At 39.6% G+C, this 24,386-nt stretch overlaps 1 protein-coding gene across 1 annotated transcript in view; it reads right to left on the bottom strand.

Moving 5' to 3' along the window:
• Positions 1–23,672, bottom strand: part of lonp1 (lon peptidase 1, mitochondrial) — a 33,366-nt gene extending 9,694 nt beyond the window's left edge. Inside the window, exons 1-14 of the mRNA XM_052037569.1 lie at positions 23,103–23,672; positions 20,059–20,147; positions 18,829–18,948; positions 17,063–17,300; positions 14,994–15,055; positions 13,167–13,296; positions 11,657–11,740; positions 10,944–11,164; positions 8,367–8,505; positions 7,296–7,474; positions 2,518–2,605; positions 2,120–2,242; positions 920–1,036; positions 350–490 (exon numbers count right to left, since the gene is read on the bottom strand). Of these exons, the coding sequence (XP_051893529.1) occupies positions 350–490; positions 920–1,036; positions 2,120–2,242; positions 2,518–2,605; positions 7,296–7,474; positions 8,367–8,505; positions 10,944–11,164; positions 11,657–11,740; positions 13,167–13,296; positions 14,994–15,055; positions 17,063–17,300; positions 18,829–18,948; positions 20,059–20,147; positions 23,103–23,585 (2,214 nt within the window). The 5' untranslated portion in view covers positions 23,586–23,672. The remainder of the gene's footprint in view (positions 1–349; positions 491–919; positions 1,037–2,119; positions 2,243–2,517; positions 2,606–7,295; positions 7,475–8,366; positions 8,506–10,943; positions 11,165–11,656; positions 11,741–13,166; positions 13,297–14,993; positions 15,056–17,062; positions 17,301–18,828; positions 18,949–20,058; positions 20,148–23,102) is intronic.
• Between the last annotated feature and the right edge of the window lie 714 nt (positions 23,673–24,386).

Below are 24,386 nucleotides of genomic sequence, written 5' to 3'. Positions count from 1 at the left end.
CATAGAAATAGAAATGGGCAAGACCATGAATATTGGCTGGAAAACCTATTTTTACCTACTTTTATTTTGCATTTATGGAGTGATGCATTGTAACTTCCTGCTACAGCAAAACCTGGATTGTAATTGTGTTTACAAAAAATACAAGGCATGAACCCCCTCTTCTATACCTTAATTATTACAAGATGGTGAATACAATGGAGAGAGAAAAAAATTATATCAGTATGTCTAATCCTATGTCCTATCCAGCATAGCTGAAAATTAGACTGCAAAAACTTTTACATTTCAGATTTTTATTTTAATAAAGAAATTTAATTCATATTTTGATGCATGATGTAATTCATGTACTTACCTTTTCCACCTGTTTTTGCAGATTGCGAACCCCACTCTCCCTGCAGTACTGTTTGATCAGAATAGTTAGTGCTTCAGGTGTGATCTGTGCCTTCTCTTTATCCAGGCCACAGCTAGTCATTGCTTGAGGAACTAGATAACGCTGCAATAAGAGTCCAAGTTTACTATCACACATCTGTATAGTACCATACTGTATGTCCTCAGGATGCTTCAAAGTGCAATAGACTACAGTGCAGTCACTGTCTTTTTGCTAATAGACAAAACATAGCATCTAATCTGTGCATGGCAAGGATACACAAATAGCTGAAGTATAATTCAAATTCATGATCTTCTGCCACAAGTTAAGAATACTTAGAACTGAGAATGCAGTCCCATAGTTAAATAGTGAATACAGATGAGGTTCTTCCCTTTTAATCCATGCAACCTAGGCACCATTAATATTAGGACTTCTCATGTCCACAATTCAATACAAATTCTAGAATCATGGCATACACCTTCATATTCTTATAGAAACAAGTAATATTTTGTTCTTGCCATCTATTCTGTCCATTTAAAAGGTGAACAGATTTACCTCAGCAATTGCAAGCTTCTCCTGTGCTACGTAGCCGGAAACATTAATCATCTCCATTCGATCCCGGAGAGGTTCCGGAATTGTTTCAGTCACATTAGCAGTGCAGATAAAAAGTACCTACAAAATTTTAAAAAAAGAAATGGTTGAACAGAATTCGTTTTTTGAAAAAAAATAAGGTCCTTTACTTCCACTTCAATGCCAAGAGTTCCGATTCTCACTAGGTGCTGTATTACAGGTGTAAGCTCGTCTGAGACAGATGTGTGTCACATTTAACACTAGGTGACATACTGCCCAGTCCCCATGAAGCCCAAGCAACCTAGCCTTTTGACAATATTTCTTTGATTGCTTATTCCGAATGGTTTAAGTGGCCAACAGCTATCAAAAGGGATGTTTCAGCACAAGACTATGAAGTACATTCTTTTGCAGCCTATAAAAATACATGCTTGGACATTCTGCCATAGTTTCACACTCATTTGATCAGCTGTATTCATATTCAAATGTTGTCAGAATATTGCCAGATTTAATTATGCATTATATTACAGCTAATCCCAAGTTTTTCTTCAGTTGATGTCCACTCAGGCAATTTCCAGCAACAATCACCACAGAACAATCAGAAGTAGAAACCAGACTGATTTTCCTGATCTGTTGGCTGGGACATTGAGATCATTTATAGTTTTCCTATATCACCCAGATAAAAATCAGCTAAATCACCATGGTCTAAATGTGAGAACATTATCTATATATTCATACAGCAAAATTAATTCCAAACAACACTCAAATCAATATGAAAAAGTCCCCTACTTTTAAATTGAGGATTCCTAGCTTTGGCTGACAATTACAGCATATTAGCTTGTATTCTTAAGATTTCACAATAAGTGAATACAAAACAAAATAAGATGCCTTCCATTGTACCCTGCCTACTGATGGAAAATTAAGCTCTGATCATATTAAAACAGATAATCAAATGTTATCCCACAAATTGATTTGCATTAAGTTATATAATGTCTTACTGAGAGTTCCAACTGGAAGTAACAGACTTAATCTTCAGTCATTATCAAGTTAGGTCCTTTTGATGAAAGCTGTCAATCCAAAATACTAACTCATTTCTCTCACCGTAGATGCTGCCAGACCTACTGAATATTTCCACTATTTTGCTTTTGGAGAGGCAAGGCTGAAACAGCAAGGGAACCCAAAACATACCTTTGATAAATCAACTGGCACATCAAGGTAATGGTCCAAAAAGTTAAAATTCTGTTCTGGATCGAGAAGTTCCAGGAGTGCTGAAGATGGATCCCCTTGATAACCACGACCAATTTTATCAATCTGTAGTAAATAGGTATAAATGATTGATGTGATCAGAAATGTAAAATTTCTGCATGCTACTTAACTAGCTAAAGACAAGAACAGTAGGTCAATAATGAACATACTACTTCTGTAACTGAAAATCAGCAAAATGTAATTAAATGCTTGGGAATGCTGAATGCACATGAAAAGGCAATTATACTCTAAAGTCATAATGAATTTTTCCATCCCCACCGGTTCAAAGCTTTCAGATGTTGGGTCTTGGTGTTAACTACAACTACATTAGAGTAAGTTACCTCATCAATAAGAACTAATGGATTTTCAGTTTTTGTTTTCTTTAGACACTGAATGATTTTTCCAGGCATAGCTCCAACATATGTCCTCCTGTATTAGAGAAGCATAAAAAGATTATCACAACCATTAATACACTGTTAGTAGACTTCTATGTTGAGCACTACTTGGAAGCAAAAGTAGGGATAGCAAAGGCACATATTGTGGAGTGGGAAGCATAATTGTCTACAAATACCACACTGATTAAGCTGGCCATTCTGAAGACCAAACTAGGTCTGTGGCAGGTGGTGATTAAATCAAATCAGATGATATAGTCCACTTAACCTCCTCCTCTGCAATCTTACAGTTGTAAATGCACCTGTCTTTGACATTATTAGTAATAGAAAACCACTTCTAAGTTCTGGTTTCACATTGAAGATGTTCTGAAGATGGATCCCCTTGATAACCATTTCTTTCAATAATACTGTTTTGCTGAGTGGGACAGATTCAGAATAGGATTTAACAACTCAAAACTGGAACCCCATGGAGGAGTTGTAGGCCATCAGCAGCAGCAGCTGAATTTAATTTCACCCAAAGCCGTAATCTTGTTGCCCTGTATCCTTCACCACCAAGGCAGAAATTGACACTGGCTCAATGAGTATAGAAGAACAGAGTCATACAGTTATACAGCACTGAAATGTGTCCTTTGGCCACCACATCAATGCAGACCATCATGCTCATCTATACTAATCCCACTTGCCTGCATTAATTTCATACCCCTCTATACCTTGCTAATTCAAGTATCTGTCCAAATGTTGTTACTGTTCCTGCCTCCACCGCCTCCTCTGGCAGCTTATTCCAAATACCAACTACACTGTGTGAAAAATTTACCACTTAGATCCCCTTTAAATCTTCTCACTTTCACCTTAAACCCATGCCCTCTAGTTTTAGACACCCCCACCATGGGAGACAGAGTCTGGTTATCTACACTATCTATGCTCTCAATTTTATATACCTCTATCATGTCACCTCTCAGCCTCCTGTAATCCAGGGAAAACAGACACAGCCTGTCTAATTTCTCCTTATAACTCAAGACCTCCAGTCCAGGCAACATTCTTGTGAATCTTTTGCACACCACCTCTAGCTTAATCATATCTTTCCTGTAATGTAGCAACCAGAACTGCACACAATACTCCAAATGCGGCCCAACCAATGTTGCATACAACTGTAACGTGACGACCCAACCCTTGTACTCAATGCCAATGAAGGCAAGCATGCCATGCGCCTTCTTGACCATCCTGTCTACCTGTGTTGCCAGTTTCAGGGAACTATGTACTTGCACCCCAAGGTCTCTCTATTTAACAACACCCCTCAGGGACCTGCCATTCCCTGTGTATGTCCTGCTCTGGTTTAACTTTCCAAAATGTATTACTTCACACTTGTCCAAATTAAATTTCATCTGCCATTCCTTTGCCCACTTTCACAGTTGATCTGGATCCTGTCGTAACCTTAGACAACTTTCTTCACTGTCCAGTATCCCACCACAATTTTGGTGTTATCTGCAAACTTACTAATCATGCCATCTATATTCTTATCCAACAAACAACTGAGAACCCAGCGCCAAACCCCGTGGCACTGGTCACTGGCATCCATGCTGAAAATCAACTCTTCACTAACACCCTCTGCCTTCCACCACCAAGCCAGTGTTACATCCAACTGGCTAGCTTACCATGGATCCTATGTGTTCTAATCTTCCAGACCAGCCTACCATGCAGGACCTTGTCAAAGTCCTTGCTGAAGTTCATGTGGACCATATGTCAGAACGATTAAAAGGCATCACCAAAAATTAATCTAGTGAAACTACAACACAGGACTATGCTTGCTCAATAGCAGAAGCCATATTACAGACAGATGGACATTCCAAAAACCAATGGACGAGTTTGAAATTTCAAACTAGTGTACAGCATCTAGCCTCCTCTGTATTAGAGAAACCAAATGCAGATTGGGTTTCCCACCCCTTTCTCTTTCTCCTTTGTATCTGAATGGCCACTTCTTCTATAGAACATCCATCTGATTATTAACTCTTTTTCTCTTTCCACAGATGCTGCCTGATCTGTGTATGTTCCAGGATTTTCTGTTTTTATCATAGTTACCTTCAGCCGGGGAATAACCCATCTTAGCCCCTGCCTGAGGTCCCCATTATGGTACATGTCAGACTGGGCACTCTTAATTTCTTACAGAGTAAATTCAGAATCTGCTGCAAATACCATATAGAGCAGAGGCTTTGAGACACAATATTCTGGCTATAATGACGAGGACATGCTTCAGAGCTGCACACGTCATTCTCAATTAATACAAGAAGTCATGAAGAGTGCCATCAGATAGTACTTGCTCATAATTGATTTTCTTACTAATGTTAGATCTGGCTTCCAAGAGATCCTGTTATTTTATGCAATATCCTTTTGTTTGGAACTAGAAACACCTTTAAACTCTGGTTATATAACATCTACTGATGTCCCCTTATCATGTTACATTCTCAAAAAGGCTATGTGATGTCAAGCAAATCATTCTGTATATAGAGTACAATCCCCTTTTAAAATGCCCAACATATGATCTGCCATCCTAATTACTAGTTAACACACCAAGGTGCCAATGTACACAAACATTTACTGTTTTTTCCTGTTATCTCTCATTTTCCTCACATCATACTCCCTATGCCCCACCTTTCACACTCACTTGACCCACCTGCATCATCTTGTGCTCTTCTCATAGTTCACACAAGCATCTGGATTTGCTCAAGTTTGGCTACATTGCATTGTCTTTTCAGCTAACTCATCAACTTAAATTGTAATTGACAAGGGACCAAGTCACCTAGACTGCACTTGGTCTGATTGGTGTAGAAAGGCAAAAGACTTGCTTAAATCTGGAATACTAGGGCTATTTTGTGTTGGTTGTGTGGAAGGTAGTCCTTAAGCCGTAGAGACACATCAATGTGTTAGACTGAAAAATGGCAGATGGAGTTTTATCCAGACAAATATGAGGTTATGCATTTTGAGAACACTGATGAGACTAGGATATACACCTTGGGGAGTATTGAGGAACAGAGAGACCTTGGAGTACAACTCCAAAGATCCTTGAAGGTGGCAATGCAGGTAGATAACGTGGTTAGGAAGGCATATGGGATACTGATCTTCATTGGTTGGGGCATTGAATATACAAGTAGGGAAGTTATGCTCCAACTTTATAAAACATTGGCCAAACCTCAGCTGGAGTACAGTGTGCAGTTCTGGTTCCCAAGGATGTGATAACACTGGAGAGGGTGCAGGGGAGATTTACTAGGATAACGCCTAGGATGGAGCAGTTCGGTTATGAGGAGAGACCCCATACCCCTCTGCCCACCAAAAAAACATTTTTTTTTTAAAAATCACCCTTAACTCTGCTTTTTTTGAACATCAAAGTTCAGTTGCTAGCTTCAGAACCACTGGCACTATTCCAGAATATTCTGGAAACCCTCACTGATGCAGCCGTTTTCACTATAGCCGCATCTTTTAAAACATGAAGGCCATCGGGTCTGGGAATTGTCAGCTTTTGGCCTCTTGTTTCTCCATTAATTTCTCTTTAGTGGCATTAATTTCATTACCTCCCTAACTCTCATTGACACTTGTTTCCTTGTAATTTCTTTTACATTTTTCAGTAAGAAGAGCTCTTGCCTTTAGGATTATAAACAGATTCTGTATTATAATTTTTTTTTAAAAAACCTTCTGCAATTTACCAGATAGATTTTTTCCAGTTTATTGATAACAACCTCTGCCTCGTTGTGTTAAAGGTAGACTTGTTTAAATCTGTAAGATTAGTGGACATTTTGTGTTCCTTCCTTTCAAATGTAACATTTAATCAGTAGTACCCATGATGTAAATTATTTCAATTTATTTATACTCAGTCTAGATGAAGGGTCTCGACCTGAAAAGTTGCCTATCTATTTCCCTCCATACAAGCTGCCTGACCCATTGAGTTCCTCCAGCAGCTCACTTTTTGCTTCAGATTCCAGCATCTGCAGTCTCTTGTGTCTTCACTCACTGCTGCTTGTTAACCTTTAAATCTTAATACGAGCTGCCCTCTTAGTTCTAGGACAGTTTTTCCAAACACCATCCTAAACACAGAAGAAATTCACTATCCCTTTCCGACATAAAGCTTGGCCATTTAATTTAATCTATCTGGAAGTTAAATCCATCATTAAACTATACTGCCTTTGCAAGCTTATTACTCACTGCATTCATAAATTCTGCCACTTCTCACCTGTAATAATCCTAGTAAAACTCTTGGTATATCATTCCTTACCATAAAAGGTAAGGAATATATCATCATAATATCTTAAATCACTGATGCTACTCCCCCACTATTGGGTTCCATATCCCATAATGTGGTGTATTTAGTTCTTAGTCTGAATGGACTTGCAGTTTCTCCAACAGTTGCCACACTGTCTTAAAAAAATTACAGGTACAAATTCAGGTGAACTTTTATATATCTGTTGGATAGGAACAGTGTTTGCATACTCTTTCACCTGGTTACCCTTTAATCTGTATAATAGTGGTCACATGAACCCTAGTGTGACTCAGAGATGCAAACATTATACATTTTGTTATGTGATTAAAAAACTAACTAGTGCTTTAAGAAATCCATTAGAATGGCATTCAAATCCAGATTAATTGTATTCAAAGATTTAATACTAATCACGACACCACCAACTGGAAGTATTTCAAAAGTGTAATTGCATGGCTTTCATGTAATCAGATGTTAAAAGTACCTGTGACCTTTGATTTCTGCCACATCAGTCATTCCTCCAACACTGAATCGAAAATATTCTCTGTTCAATGCTCTTGCTATAGATCGAGCAATGCTGGTTTTGCCAACACCAGGAGGACCATAGAAGCACAGAATCTTCCCTTGAGTAGTACCACGCAGTTGGCTAACTGCAATAAATTCCTGGAATCACAGAAGAGATGTATGTTACAAAATCAAGCTGAAAGATATGCCTCAGTCTACGGGGATCCATGTAGTTTATACAATTAAGGGTTTTTTTACAGCAGAGTTAAATGCATCCATATTAGGCAACTTTTGCAACAATGTCACATGGCTTCCACTGCATAATAAATCCTGTATCAGATCCCAGATTGTGGCCAGAAGAGGCTAGGCCACTTGAAGAAGGCAACTTTAAGCCATCAACGGTTGACAGGACATAAAGGACAACTGCAGTGCATGGGCTGAGAGTATTTTTAAGTTCACCTAAAGTTAATTAAAGAGCTGAGACATTAATCTGAACATTTACTTTCCTATCAAAAAGAGTAAGCAGAGAAGCAGGGCCTTTCCTAAATTTAAATCCACATAGTGATAAGAGGGTGATGCCGAGCTGAACTCAGAAGGCAGGCACACAGTGCAATCTGCTGATTCAGGGTTAAATGCAGCATAAGGGCTTGGTCACATTCGGAACATCTCAAACCCAAGCTCCATGCCAGAGCCCATACAGCACCAACTAGGATCTACGTATAATTAGCTTCAGTTATTCCCAAGGGAAAAATGCCTTGGGCAACTTACCCACCTATTCCCTGTAGGGAAACAGGTCACGTCTTTCAGAACTTCTGATGAAAGGACATCGACCTGAAACATTAACGCTGTTTCTCTCTCCACAAATACTATCTGACATGTCGAGAATTTCCAGCATTTTCAGTTTTTATTTCAGGTTTCCAGCATGCTTTGCTTCTCAATAGGCATCTAAACTGCTCGAGTGAAAACAATACAGGCTACAAATCTGTATGTCAACACATGGATTGTTGACCTATGAATATGATTGATCAGCAATCCTATACAATTCACATACCAGGATGCGTTTTTTGACCTCTTCCATGCCATAATGATCTTCTTCCAGCACCTCCTGTGCTCGTTTCAGATCCACATTTTCTTCACTGCATTTTCCCCAAGGCATTGTTGTCAGCCAGTCTAAGTAATTTCGGGTCACACTAAAGCAGGTGATGCGAAAACAGGATGTCAGCAAGAACACAATAAAATTATTTAAATTGTTTGAATCTGATTATACTACTTAAAGTTTGTTATGAATTAATTTAAAAACACTGAACAGCTATCTTGTTGAGTTGACTATTGCACTGATTTGTAATTACTGAAGCCTCAAACAACATCATGTACAACTAATCTTTGTTTAGGGTTTTTTTGTTAGACCCAGAAGTCCAACTGTAGTAAAAATAAGCCCAGTGTCACTAAAACTTTAAGCTGTAATTGCTAAACAAACGTTTGTAGACTGACATGTTCTTAGAAATCTACTTCCTTCACCATCTCTCATAGAACAGTACAGGACAGGACAGGAATAGGCCCTTTGTAACTCAATGTCTAATCGCATCTGCCTGCACATGGTCTATTTTCCTCTATCCTCTGCCTATTCATGTGCCTGTCTACATGATTCTTAAATGTTGCTTTCGTCACCTCACCTGGCAGTGGGTTCCAGGCACCTACCACTTTCTGTGTAAAAAAAACTGCCTTCCAAATCTCCTTTAAGTTTTCCACCACTCACCTCAAATTTGTGCCCTCTGGCATTTGATATTACCATCCTGGAAAAAGACCATCTACCCTATCTATGCCTCTCATAATTTTATAAACTTCTATCATGTCCTGCCTCAACCTCTGCCACTCCAGAAAAAAAATAACCCTATTTTGTCTAACTTCTCCTTATAGCACGTGCCCTCTAATCCAGACAGCTCCTGGTAAACCTTTTCTGTACCCTCTCCAAAGCCTCCTATAATGGGGAGACCAGAATTGAATGCAATACTCTAGATGTGGCCTAACTAGAGTTATATAAAGCTGCAACATAACTTCCTGACTCTTGAACTCAATGCCTTGACTAATAAAGGCAAGCATGCCATACAGAGACCTAGGACTCAACACCTCCCTCTGTAACTGGATCCTTGACTTTCTAACAAACAGACTGCAATCAGTGAGGATAGGCAGCAATACCTCCGGCAGGATTATTCTCAACACTGGTGCCCCACAAGGCTGCGTCCTCAGCCTTCTACTCTACTCCCCATGCACTCACGACTGTGTGGCCAGGTTCTGCTCTAACTCCATCTACAAGTTTGCAGATGATACCACCGTTGTAGGCCGTATCTCAAACAGCGATGAGTTGGAGTACAGGAAGGAGATAGAGAGCTTAGTGGAATGGTGTCAATGACAACAACCTTTCCCTGAATGTCAACAAAACAAAAGAGCTGGTCATTGACTTCAGGAAAGGGGGTGGTGTACATGCACCTGTCTACATCAACGGTGCTGACGTCGAGAGGGTTGAGACTTCAAGTTCCTGGGAGTGAACATCACCAACAGCCTGTCCTGGTCAAATCACACAGATGCCATGGCCATGAAAGCTCACCAGCACCTCTACTTCCTCAGGAGGCTAAAGAAATTCGCTTTGTCCCCTTTGGCACTCACCAACTTTTATCGATGCACCACAGAAAGCATCCTATTTGGATGCATCACAGCTTGGTATGGCAACTGCTCTGCCCAGGACCGCAAGAAACTGCAGAGAGTTGTGGACACAGCCCAGCGCATCACGGACACCAACCTCCCCTCCTTGGACTGTCTTTACCTCTTGCTGTCTTGGTGAAGCAGCCGGCATAATCAAACACCCCACCCACCCAGGTCATTCTCTCTTCTCTCCTCTTCCATCAGGTAGAAGATACAAGAGCCTGAGGGCACGTACCACCAGACTTAAGGACAGCTTCTACCCCACTGTGATAAGACTATTGAACAGTTCCCTTATACAGTAAGATGGACTCTGACCTCACCATCTACCTTGTTGTGACCTTGCACCTTATTGCATTGCACTTTCTCTGTAGCCATGACACTTTACTCTGTACTGTTATTGTTTTTACCTGTACTACATCAATGCACTCTGTACTAACTCAATATAACTGCACTGTGTAATGAATTGACCTGTACGATCGGTATGCAAGACAAGTTTTTCACTGTACCTCGGTACAAATGACAATAATAAACCAATACCAATACCTTCTTTACCATCCTATCAACCTGTGCAGCCACTTTCAGGGAGCTATGGACTTGGACCCCAAGAACCCTCTGTACATCAACACTCGAGGGTCTTGCCATTAACAGTGTACTGTCTCTTTACATTTGATCTCCCAAAGTGCAACACCTCACACTGGGCCAGATCCTGCTGTATCTTCTTCATTATTCACAAATCCACCAATTTTTGTGTCATCTGCAAAGTCAGACCATTTTTTTGTCCAGATCATTTATACATGCCACAAACATTTTCAAACTTCAATTTTTCTTTCTAATAATATGAAGCTCAAGAAATGCTCTGTTTCCCTAAATAAAAGGGCATTAAGCTATCAGGAAAAGCTAAATCAGTAAAATTCTCCAGGAATCTCACTTGAACTCAGAGGAATGATTATCAAGCAAGTTGAGTTTGTTCAGCTCCTCATCAATAACCTCCATGACATGCTTTGGAATAACCAGTTCCTTCAGCCTTTCCTCGAACTTCTCCTCAATGGCATCTTTATCTTCTTTCTCCAGCCCCAGCTCCTTTTTAATAATCTTCAGCTGCTCTTGAAGCAAGTACTTGCGATGAGTCTGCTTGATTTTCTCTTCTACCTATGAATGAACAAATCCACTGAATTTTACATAAGGATCAACTTTGTAGCTCAGAAAAACAGTAACGACACCCAGGTGCTTATACTTTTTTTATATAAAAGCATTTTAAAATATTATAAGAATTTGCACTATCAGAGCAAATGTGCCTGCTGGAGAGCTGACCAAATACTCGCCCAGTGTGGTACCAGGCTCACATTTTCTACCTCCAGTGTGAACTGAATTCTATGATCTCAGCCAAAGAAGAGGAGTTGCTACAACTGGCTTTAAGGTCTCTAAGCTAGGAATAAAAAAAATGATCCACAGTTCAAGATCACTGGGAAACAAGTGCATAAGTGAAGCTAATGGTGCTTTCAAAGATTGATAGTTATTGTGATTTGCAGAGAAATAAGGGCAAAGACTTGATAATGTAAATAGTTTGTAACTTGGCAAGAATCAATAATGGGGTATAAAGTAGGGAATAAAAGCAGGAACACAGATAATATGTCTATTTACCTCTCTTCCAAGACGCTGCTGTAGTTTGCTCAATTCAAACTCTTTTTTCAACAGAGACAATGCCTTATAGAGTCGTTTTGGAATCTAAACAAAAAAGGGACAAAAGAGATAACACAGCCAAAGATATTAATTTTATATATATAGTAGGTTTCTTTAAAAACCCTTCAACAAGTAAATAATCTGAGAATTATTCAGTTTCCCTATTACACTTTAAATAATACAATATGTTTTATTGACATTGGGGTTTGGGGTAGCAATTTGGTGGCAGCACAGGAATGAGGGAGAAGCAAAAGAAATAAAAACAAAAGCCAAATGAGTCATTGAAATTTGGAAAACTTGTTTTGAGATGTTTTTGGAAAAGGTAAAGTAAGTAATGGAAAGCAATTGTGATAGAGAGAAATCCAGAAGGTAGGGTTCAGGTTTGGGATGAAGATGGGAGGGGAAAAGCTGGAGGACTAAAGAGTGCAGGAGGGGGCTAGGATTGGAGGGGGTGGGGGGGGGGGTGGTGGGAATGCAAGGATAGGTACTTCATGGACATATAGGAATTTTAAGATGAAAACATTGGTTTTAAATTCAAGGTATGATCTGCATGGTAGAAAATCTATAAAACTCAACAACTACAAGAGGCAAATAGGGCAGGAGGTAAACAGGACAGCATATTTAACTGAGTTTTTAACATTTTTAAAGATTAAAGATTAATAAGTCATTTTAACAGGTCTTTTGTGGTGATGGAAAAAGTTATGTGGGAAGATTGTTGAACTTGAATTGTTCTTCCAAAGAGAAGGTCAAGTGAATTAAGAGAAGAGAAATCATTTCTGAAGACTGAACAATTGATAAGCAGAGAACATGATTTAAAAGAACTAGTGGTGAGATAAGGGAAAAAACCTATTATGAAATGAGTGGCTAGGATTTGGGATATACTAGATACGGCTTCAAAATGGAATTGGAGAAAAATAATTAATGGGATTCAAGGACAGAATGAGGGACTGCAACAACTGCTCTTCAAAAAAGCCAGCACAGATTCTGTGATTTTAGGAACATGGATTATTTTCTTGACAGGAAAGTACATTTTAAAATACAACACATCAAAATTTGAACCTCAGCTCATAATATTGAAGTTTTCAAGATCATTGTTTTCAAGGTGCCTATTTATCACATAAATCAAAAAATAGTTTAAAAAGGAAAAACTATTGGATTGTCTAAAGAAAAAGTTCACCAATACCCTTTTGGGAAGGAAATGTACCATGTTTATCCAATTTGGCTTATTTATGACTCCATTCCTGCAACATTATGGATAAGTCTAAACTGTCACCAATATATCAAACCACAAAAATGGCACAATAAATCACCTTTGCTGCTCTGACTGTTCCTTATCAGAGCAGGGCTGCATATAATGCTCCTGATGAATTTGTCCAATACATTATATGCAGTAACAATAATAATATGGGAAAAGGCAAAACACAAAATGGGTTTGTTTTAAATATCAGGACAACCTGAATTGACAGCTTACGTTGGTCTCCTCCAGAACTTCCTGTAGTTCATGTGATTCTGCACCTGTGAGAGCAGCTCCCATGTCACTCAAATAAATTGGGTTGTCCACTACCCTTTGTCCAGCCTGCATCATCTGAAGCACTGACTCTCTGAAAAATAGCATAGAAAAAAATTACATTTAATGTGAAGTCAAATAGCAATATTAATACTATATTACAGAAACTCAAAGAATTATTGCTAGAACATAAGAGGAGCAAGTGGAAACCAAACAGGCCCCTTGAATTCCTCCACTATTCAATAAAATGATGATGATCCCATCTTGCTCCCAACATTACCTTCCTGCTCCTTCCCCATATCCCTCAATTGTTGTTGCCAATCCCCACCCTGAATGTATTGAATATATTTGCTTCTACAGGTCTGAGGTAGAGAATTCTTGACCTCCCAATCTACCTCATCATGGCCCTTGCACTTTCTGTTTATCTGCACTGTACTTTCTCTGTAGCTGCTACACTATATTCTGCATGCTGTTTTCTTTTTGCTACTTTGAAGTACTCTTGCATGGCATGTGCCTGGATGGCATACAAACAAAAGCTTTTCCACTGTATCTGGGTATACGTGATGACAATAAACCAATACCAATTCATGACCCTCAGCAGAAGAAATTCCTCATCCTCTCCATCTTAAATGAGTGACTCCTTATTTTGAAATTATGCTCCTACTTTAAGATACCTCCACTAGGAAAAACATCCTCTCAGCATCCATCCTGTCAATCCATGTCAGAATCTTCTAAGTTTCAATAAGATCACTTGTCATTCTTCTGGTCTCCAATCAGCATAGGCACAGCTGCTTCAATCTTTATTCATACGTCAACTCCTTCATCCCAGTTATCAATCTGGTGAACCTTTGCTGCATCACTTCCAATGAAATGCAAACCCTTTCTTAAATATGGAGACCAAATCTCTAAGTAATACCTTAAGCATGGTCTAACCACTGTCCTGCAAAATTGCAGAGAAACTTCCCTATTTACATACTCCTATCCTAATGAAGGGCAACATTCCTTTAGCCTTTCTAATTACTTGCTGTACCTGAATGCTTACTTTTTATGTTTCAAGTATTATAACTTCCAGATCAATAGGTACTGCAACATATTGTCTCACACCTTTATAAAAATATTTTCATTCTTCCTTCCAGTGGATAACCTTGTATTTTCCCACATGATACTTCATCTGCCAACTTCTTGTCCACTCACTTAATTCTTCTATATCCTCCAAAACTTAATGAATGTGCAGAGATTATTGTAACAATGGAGAGGAACAAAGTAGTCTACAACTATTCCCACAAATAACAATATCTCCAAGTGCATAAGGTTCATGACACTACCAAACTGATGCTACTCATTTATGTGCTGGAGCATAAAGTCAAATAAAGCACATTTCCCTACAAAATGAATATATTTATAGCATGGAATTAAATAAGTACTGGATTTCAGTATCCAAGTTGAAAAGACCACCATGACATGGGAATGAGATACAAGTATGCTCACCTTTTCCAAACTAAACTCTAAGTTGTCCACAGAGTAGTCAAATGATAAACTACAAAAGCATACAATATTATACCTCCCACTGCCAGTGAAAGGCAAATCAAGTTCACAGCTGTTCATATTGCCATTACTCCTCTAAACTTCCTTAGCACTTATTATGTGCTATGCATAGTGCTGTGACATACTTCTTCTGTTGAAATACCTGGGTTTTTCCCATTACAAATACCTGAAGAAGACATGAACAGCTGAAAAAAAGTTATTTTAAAATAATATTAAGCAAACAACACAGAATGCTCAAATAGTTACCTGTAAAGTGGATTCAGGGCAATGATATCACGTATAGTTTTCACAATTTCTGCTGTAAGTGCCTGTTTAAAAAAAAGCTAGTTAATTTGTTTCTCATCATTATGAAATATTTGTTTAATCCATTTGGAGAATTAGAATAAAAACAGTGTACATTTAAATAAACCTGCTACTATCTTCTCATAAAGAATTAGGAATGGTCATTAAATCTCAACGGACAGCACAGCTAATAGTGCTATCGTCTCACAATACCAGCAACCCAGGTTCGATCCTGATCTCTGATGATGTCTGTGTGAAGTTTGTATATTCTCCCTACAACCGCATGCGTTTCTTCTGGGTGCTCTGGTTTCATCCCACATCCAGAAGACATGCAGAATGGTATCTCAGTTGAACATTATAAATTGTCCCAAGTCTGCAGGTAGGTAGCAGAACCTAGATGAAAATAATGGGAATTGGGGGATGGGGGTGTAAATGGATGCTTGATGGTCAGGCTCAGTGGCATCCTCACAACTCGGCCAAGATTCTGGAGGCTAGTAAAGACCATGAACAGCAAGATGCTTCAGAGGCAGAAGCACTTTGGGACACTTTATTATGTAAAGGCACCATTCAAATACCCACTGTTGCTCCATAAAGTGGATTCAATTTGGAGAGTGGGGAACAAAAGTATTGGCACCAGTATCTTTACTTGCTTTGTTTACTAAATAATTTATTATGGAAAATTGTTGGAAAGCACCAAAACAGGAATATGTTAACATGAAAATCATTACAGGTACAGGAAATCTAAAATAAAAATCAGAAAATACTGGAAATACTCAGTGGGTCAAGTTGCATCAGTGGGAAGAGGAACAGAGTTAGTGTTTCAGGTCAAAGACCTTTCATCAGAACTGGGAAGGAGACAGAAGGAGAGTGTTAAGTTGCAGGGAAGGTGACGGCGGAAGGACGTCTCTGATAGGGTAAAACCAGGGTGACCACGGGAATAAGCTTTAAACGTTTAGGTGGTCAGTAAGTGAATGGGAACAGTTAGAGAGCAAGAACATAGACAAAATAATGTAGGAGTTGGGAAATTCAGAGCACAAACACATGCCCAGTAGGTCAGGTTGGGTCTCTCCTCTACTCGCAGATCAACACCTTATCAAAGACAAGGAGTGAAAGGGATATCACTAAGGGCAAACAATGCAAGAGAGAACAACAGAAATCCTGTTGGAGAACAGAGTTGAGCTTCTTCGGGTTAGGCATTCCTTTAAGAGAAGTGGCAGTGAATTCAACAAGTAAGTGATTTGCTTGCATTTCTTCCAATCTGATCAACTGCATTCAGTGTTCACAGTGTGGCCTCCTCTCCAGTGGAGAAACTAAACACAGACTGGGTGACTGCTTAGTGGAGCACCTGTGTTCAGTCTGCAGGGGAGACCCCAACCTTCCCTTTGCCTGCCACTTTAATTCTCCGTGCCACTCCGACGTATCCATCTGTGGTCTCCTGTACCATACAACGCAGACAGAAGATGAGATGCTGTTCGTCGGGTACAGCATCTCATCTTCCATCTGGGTACATTGCAGCCTTCTAGACTCAATATTGAATTCGACAACTTCAGGTACCTTGATATCAGTGATCCACCTGTAACATTAGCCGAGCTGGTAATTTTTTTCCCTCCCTTAGAGCGGAGGATATACTCAGCCTGACCTGCTGGGCATGTTTTCCTGCTCTGCATTTAGAAACTTCCATATGTTTTTGTCCATGTTTGTTTTACTACATTCTCACTCTTTAACTGATCCTATTCATTTATTGACTAGATAACCTTGTTTATAGCTTACCCTCATGGTCACTCCAAATTTACCTTATCAGAGACACCCCCCTCCCCCACCCTCCCTGCAGCTTAATGAGTTTCTTTTGTCTTGCCCAGTTCTGACAAAGGGTTTTTGACCCAAAATGTTAATTCTGTTTCTATTCCCACAGATGTTGTCTGACCTGCTGAGTACTTCCAGCACTTTCTGTTCTTATATAATGCAAACAGAACTGAAGATAATGTAACAAAATTTAGAGAACGTGACACTTCGACATTCCCCTTTATACTTACTTTGACCTCTTCTGTGACCTGAAAGTCTTCATGAGAAACATTTTCTACCTCTACCATCAGAAGTTCACCCATTGGAGGTAGATGGGATTCCAAGTTTATGGACATCTCTGAGCTTTGGCCATTGGCTCCATCTATTCCATCAGGTTTTTGTTTCCTCTGAGCTATGTGTTGATTCTGCTCAAATTCTTCAGATACTGATTCATCTGCCTCTACTTCCAGCTGCCTAGTTAACTGGATTCTAGGGAACAACATCAAGAAACTCTTAAGATTCAACACAAGGCAATATCAAAAAAAATAAATCAACTAAGGGCAGCAAAACTGGCTCAGTGGGAACACCATTTCCTCTGCGTCAAATGTTGTAGGCTTAAACCCTAATGACAATAATTGAATGGTAGTTTGTTGATTTTAAAGTGCTTCAGGACATTATGATTATTAAGGACTCCATACATTTTAGTTCCTCATGAACACCTTCATGGAATTGGGGGCTCAAATGAAACAAAAATCTATTGAGAGCTGCATAAATGTAGAAATAAGATTATGGATCACAGTTTTATAGTTAAAGGGTATTGAATGTAAATAGAGAATTTAAATGTTTTTAAATAAAGAAATATGGAATAAATTTTAAGGGGTGGTAGAACAGATTAGGAAAGGTAATATAAAAGGAAAAAATTTGCTTTATGATGTCAACCAGATCTGTTTTTAGAAACTGCCTAACCTGCATTTTCTGTTTGTATTTCAGTTCTTAATCTTCTGGCCAATACTGAATAAATTTAAAGTTATCTGTTACAACAACATAGCGGAAAAAAAAGGTGGCAAGAAATTAAATTATTAACATTCACAAACTCCTGATGCATCACAGTTTGGTATAGCAACTGCTCTGCCGAAGATTGCAACAAATTGCAGAGAGTCATGAATGCAACCCAGTCCATCGTCCAAACAAACTTCCCCTCCACTGACACCTCCCACTGCCTCGGGAAAACAGGTGACATAATCAAGGACCCTTCCTACCCAGGTCATTTTTTCTTCTCCTGTCTCCCATTGGGCAGAAAGTACAAAAGCTTGAGAGCACGTACCACCGGACTCAAGGACAGCTCCTATCCCACTGTTATCAGGCTCTTGAACAGACCTCTCATACACTAAAAGGTGAACTCTTGATCTCCCAATCTACCTCATCATGGCCCTTGCACTTTATTTGTTTACCTGCACTGCACTCTCTCTGTAACTGTAACACTATTCTGTATTCTGCTTTCCTTTTTACTAACTCAATGTACTAATGTATGGAATGATCTGTCTGCATGTCACACAAACAAAAGCTTTTCACTGTATTTCGGTACATATCAGATGGACTATGACCTCACGATCTACCTTGTTGTGACCTTGCACCTTATTGCACTGTACTTTCTCTGTAACTGTGACACTTTACTCTGTACTGTTATTGTTTTTACCTGTACTACATCAATGCACTCCGTACTAACCCAATGTAACTGCACTGTGTAATGAATTGACCTGTACGAAAAGTTTGTAAGACAAGCTTTTCACTGTACCTCGGTACAAGTGACAATAATAAACCAATACCATTACCAAAATCCAAACAATTTATTTTACTGAATAGAGGGCAATTATAAATTATTATATAACCCACACATTGACATGCAGGGAGAAAAGTTTATAAAACCTCAGTTATGACAAAAGCCCTTTAAGATGCAAATCTTTGATTTAAAAAAAATAGTAAGAAATCGAGTAACTCAATGCAATGTCTAACTTACCTTCTGTGTCCCATTACAATCATACGCAGTCTGTCTCCCAAATCCTGCATCTCATGGATCTGAACGAATGTTCCCGTCTGGTAAATCTCACCCAAACTTTCAACTACATCAGATTCATTGCTGTGAGTTTGTAGAAACAAAAACAAACGTCATCACTATTGCAGATTTCTCTACTTTGTAACATTCTTAAAAGCTTAAAAGAAAGCTGCAACAAAAATTTAAAAAATTGGAAAACAAATTTTTGATAGTACCCATATGAAACTGTAAATTCTCCTCTATGTTTAAACATTAATTGCATTAAACTTAATTCAAGAGATGGAATCTGAATGAGGTAGAAATAAAGTAGCTGACTTTTTAAAAAATTTTTCTTTCCAATTTTCTTCCCTCCTCTCCTGAAGTCATCTACCCAGTGATGAGTAGTCAAGCACTAAATGTGCTAGATGGTGGGGATTAACAGGCTTTCATCGCATTCTGTCTTCTATCCAGTGAAGACTTTCTAGCAGGAATCGCTAGGAGAGCAGGAGTGAAAAGCCAAACTGATTACTTTTCTCTTCTGATGACAGATCACCAACCTGAAACATGAAGCATTTCTCTCTCCACGAATGCAACCTAACCCAGTGAGAATTTCCAGCGTTTGCTTTTGATTCCGCCCCCCCCCCCCCCCCCCGCCATGTAGTCCAAGGTATTGAAGCTGTTCATATAGTCAACTGAATACAGATCTGTTTTGTAATCTATCAAGCTATTATTTGTTGGTTAAACTATCTGAGCCTCTGGGGAGGCTAATACAGCTAAAATCACTGCACTAACTATAATATTTTTTCAAAGCATTAAGTTTTCCAGCTTCTTAAGCAAAGTTTGGGTAGAAAATTAGGGAAGCGGAAGAAACAGCTTTTCATTTTAGTCGAAGACAAATAATCTGTCTTCTGCAAACACTTTTATATCTATTCACAAGTTTGACTGTAAGACACTTGTGACATCACTGCTCACCAGTACTGGACTGACTTTCTAGGGTCAGAAATTTGCCATTCTGCATGAATGGCCAAGATTTATTTTTTACTTTTTAGGGCTCTGAGAAGAGCTTTATAATCACACTGCATATGAAAAGGTTATTTGCCCCATTGAGTCTTGTAGATCTCTGAAAGAACTGCCCAATTAATTCCATTCCCTTGCTCCTTCTCCATAGCTCTACAAATTTCAGTGTCAGTCTACTAGAACTGTTACATCACCTACTTGTCATCTTTTTTAAGAAATACTCCTGCATATGGCTGAGCCAAACGCACTTTCCTTCGAAGGAGTTCCATTAACTTTTTGTTTTTGACCTAAAAAGGAGTAGATATTCATATTATTGTGGTAGAATTTTTTCTTTTAAATACCAAAATCCAAGACCTCAAGTTTAGACCCAGAAGGAAAATTGTAAAACACTCAACAAATATAGACTTTAGTGATAATTACCATTACCTCAAAAGATGAATATATAGATTAGTTTGCAACTATTGAGGCATTTGCCACACTTCTTGCTATCGTATGGCTCCACAAGTGCTAGGTGCTATCTCATTTTTTTTTTCTTACGATATAGGAAGCAGCACTCTGACCTTTTGGGTCTATGCCAGCTCTAAAAGAATTCCAATCAGTCCTGTTCTCCCATTTATTTCCCTCTAACCCATTCTCTCTCTCTCTCACGTCCATGCTCCCCCCAATGATTCTCCTGCCACCTACCCTGACAGGGGTAAATTACATCACCAATTAACCTAAGAGCATCTCCTTGGAATGTGAGGGGATGCTGGGGCATCAGGAGAAACACGTGGTCACAAAGCAAATGTACAAACACCAGAGGTTGGGAGCTTTGCTACAGCAACATTAACTGCTATGCCACTGTGTTGCCTAAAAGTAGCTCAACTGAACAACCATTATTTTTAAGCAAGCTTTATTTGGCAGGTTGTTCCCCCACAGGAGGCAAGACATTATCTGGTCTGAGTCATCCTCAGACAGTAATCAAGAACACTCATCGACTCTGGGACACTGGTGATAGTTAAAGATCAAACCAATATGACTAAATCCTACACTGGGCAATATTTACCCACATGGCTGACTTGAGCCACAGTATGTTTCTTGGTACAGCATCACCATTGCTCATTCAATTGAGTCGAATCAAGTTGGTTGTATGCTTTTATATTTCCTGAGTGTTATAGATTTGCTATTGTACACGTGCCATTTTGTACTCATGAGCTTCCATTTATTTGTCTAACGGTTTCAGCAAAAGGACGGTAATAATCAGCCTATGAGCAAACAGGAACTGCTCACTTAAGTATACAGATTGACCCCTTTTAGTTTTATGACATCAGCAAAGCAAACTGATTACGAAAGTCATTAGATGAGTTATCCACACAAAACTCAACTAACAGCCAGGGAGAGTAGGTTTTCTTATTCAAGAATTCTTGGAATATTATAACCAAATATTTTAATCCATTAATGCAGGATTTTAACAATGTCTTGCATCCAAATTAACCCTGAATAATCAAGTCAACTCAAAGGTTCTTATTAATGGCACATCTGATGCAATTTCATGCAAGTCTTGCCTTGTATTGCATCAGATCTGCAACAGCAGTGACATGGCCTTCAATTCTCTGGCCACATGAACAGGTTTACAATCAGTAACTCACTAGCATCGGTTCCCCAAAGCCTTCCCACCATATACAATGCACCTCAGCAGTGCAATGAAATATTCCCCACCTGCTTGAACATGAAGTTTCAACACTCGAGAAACAAAACTTCTTGAAAAAGACAGTCTGCTTGACCCAATTCACCACTTCATTTACAAAGACAAGGTCCTCTACCTGCTTCCAACAATAAAGGTTCATGATGAGACCCTAGAAAACATGGACCACGTCCAATATATCGGGAACTCTCTCTCAGTGAAAGAAAATATTAATGATGAAATTCACCACTGCCTTTAATGCACAAGCATAATCTTTGGTTGCTTAAACAAAAGAGTATTTGAAGATTAAGATTTCAGACCTGGCACTAAACTCAATCTACTCAACATCAGTGATTCCCGTCATCCATGTTTCTTGAGCCTTGGACTACCTACAGAAAACATCTCAAGGCCCTAGAAAAATACCAATGCTGTGTCTCCAAATTCTGGAAGGAAATCAGTGTGCCCTCCAATCCAACATCCCAAAGCATAGAGTTGGCCTCGTTATTTGCATCCAATGCCAGACTCTCAAAACAGACATACTATTCTAAGGTCTGTCGTGATAGGAGATTACCAGGCAGACAGAGGGGGGACAAAAAAAGATTCAAGAATGTGTTCAAAGCTTCCTTGAAGAAGCAACAGTCCATTCACTCCTGAGAACATCTGGCCCATGAATTATCAAAGTGGAGAAAGAACTTTCAGGATGATATAGAGAACCTCGTGGCCATAAGTAATGGAATGACTGCATTATATAACAAAGTCTGTTATATCCTGCCCCATTTGTGGAAGAGTCTCACTAGCCAGCACAAGACCCACAAAGCCAGAATGGGAGCAAGTCATCCTTAATCCTGAGGTAATGCCTAATAAAACAACTACATCTCCTACTGGCTGCAGCGCTTAACCTCCACAACTTGCTTTTCAGCAGTTCCACAAGTCTCCTTCAACAGTGTCTTCCAAACTAAAAACCTCTATCAAAAGCTCAAGAGCAGCAGGCACATTTTTGTACCATCACTTCCAAGTTCTGCTTCAAGCCACAGCATCCTGTCTTAGATATTATTATTTCTTCACTTCCACCAATTTCAAATCCTGAAACTTTCTATTTAATGGCACTGTGAGAATCCCACCACCTCAGGGGTTTAGGGGTATAAGATTGGTTTATTAACTTCTCAAGGGCAATCACAGCTCATTTTTACCAACCACACCTACAGCCCATGAATGAATTAAAATGTGCAGCATACAATAGTTGCCTGCTTAAAATAATGGTTAGCTGCAAAAACTGATTAAAATTATCTAACCATGCATCTAAAGCTTACAATATTGAAATATATTTACACGTGATCTTTTATTTGTAAATATGAGATTTAAATTTAAGATCCACACACCCCTTCCCATTGCCTTTCAAAGTAAACCACTGCATTATCCTTCCATGCGTTTCCAGTTAGATATATCCGAGGAATTACTCGCATGTAATCTTAGGTCTCCCCATCCACTCCAATAGGTCTGGATTCAGCTGTACACATGTTAAACTGGATGTTTGCATTTCGTAAACACGAGTGTGAATAGCCTGCCGCGGGCTTCTTACCTCAATAATTTTAATAAATCTGGGAAACACTGGGTTCCTGGTGACCGCGATCAAGGGAACATTGGGGAAAACATCCGGCACGATCATGGGAGAAAGCGCCGTCATGGCAGGGGCCATACCAGCAGCCCCTTCCCCACCATCGGCAGCTCCGCCTTCCATACCATCATCCCCGGAGTGAGCAGAGGTACCGCCGCTCCTCTCACCGAAGTCCTGGAAGGTTCGCCTCTGCTGGAACCAGGTACCAGGGGCCATGCCGTCGCCGCAGGCCGCTCCTGTCACCCTGGTTACCATCCAGCACCGACTGCAGCCCAGTAAACCCTCGGGCGCAACTGAATGCAACTGCTTTATTAAACAAGCAACAGCAGCCCCAGATTTATTATCAACTGGAGCATGACTGGGGACTGCGATGAAAGGCCGACGTCGGAACCTGCTGCCTCCGGTGAACAAGCGACTCAGCCACCCGAGCCGCACGTACGCTGACATCTTGAATTACACACTACACTCCCACAATGCGTCTCGGCGACATCTCCCGGGTACTTCCAGGGAGCCCCAATCACCCATCGTCATTGGCCAATGTTGTCCCCTGAGCAGGAGGTGCGGGTAAAAACGAAAGGCGGGGCTTTCTTGCAGGTTGGTGCTCAATTTTGTAAACATGAGGAGTACAAAAATCACTGCCAAAGGCAAAATACAGGAGTCTGAGGACACGGACCACCAGACTTAAGGACAGCTTCTATCCCACTATGATAAAACTATTGAACGGTTCCCTTATACAATGAGATGGACTCTGACCTCACGACCTACCTTGTTGTGACCTTGCACCTCATTGCACTGCACTTTGTCTGTAGCTGTGACACTTTGTACTGTTATTGTTTTTACCTGTACTACAGCAATGCACACTGTACTATGTAACTGCACTGTGCAATGAATTGACCTGTACGATCAGTATGCAAGACAAGTTTTTCACTGTACCTCAGTACAAGTGACAATAATAAACCAATACCAATACCAAATTCTACAGATGCTCAAAATCTGAAATAGAGCGTCAATATTCACAAGCAGTATTTGGGGAGGTTGAAAGGTTCCAGGTCTGATGCTGTCTAAAAGCTATCACTGTAATTGGAATTAGGGTTTGATTGTCATCCAGGGATTTGATTAATAAAAATTGTGATTTTTGATTGCTGACTTGTCGAGTTATCTCCAGACTTTCCTGTTGTATTTAAAACTACTACTGCTATTTATCTAACTCCTTTGATGTAGTCCCATGGACTGGTCCTGATGCAGGAT

Source organism: Pristis pectinata, chromosome 24 (genome assembly GCF_009764475.1).
Source record: "Pristis pectinata isolate sPriPec2 chromosome 24, sPriPec2.1.pri, whole genome shotgun sequence".
NCBI lineage: Eukaryota > Metazoa > Chordata > Chondrichthyes > Rhinopristiformes > Pristidae > Pristis > Pristis pectinata.
The sequence above is the reverse complement of the archived record's forward strand: the minus strand, read 5'-3'. Positions and strand labels throughout refer to the sequence as shown.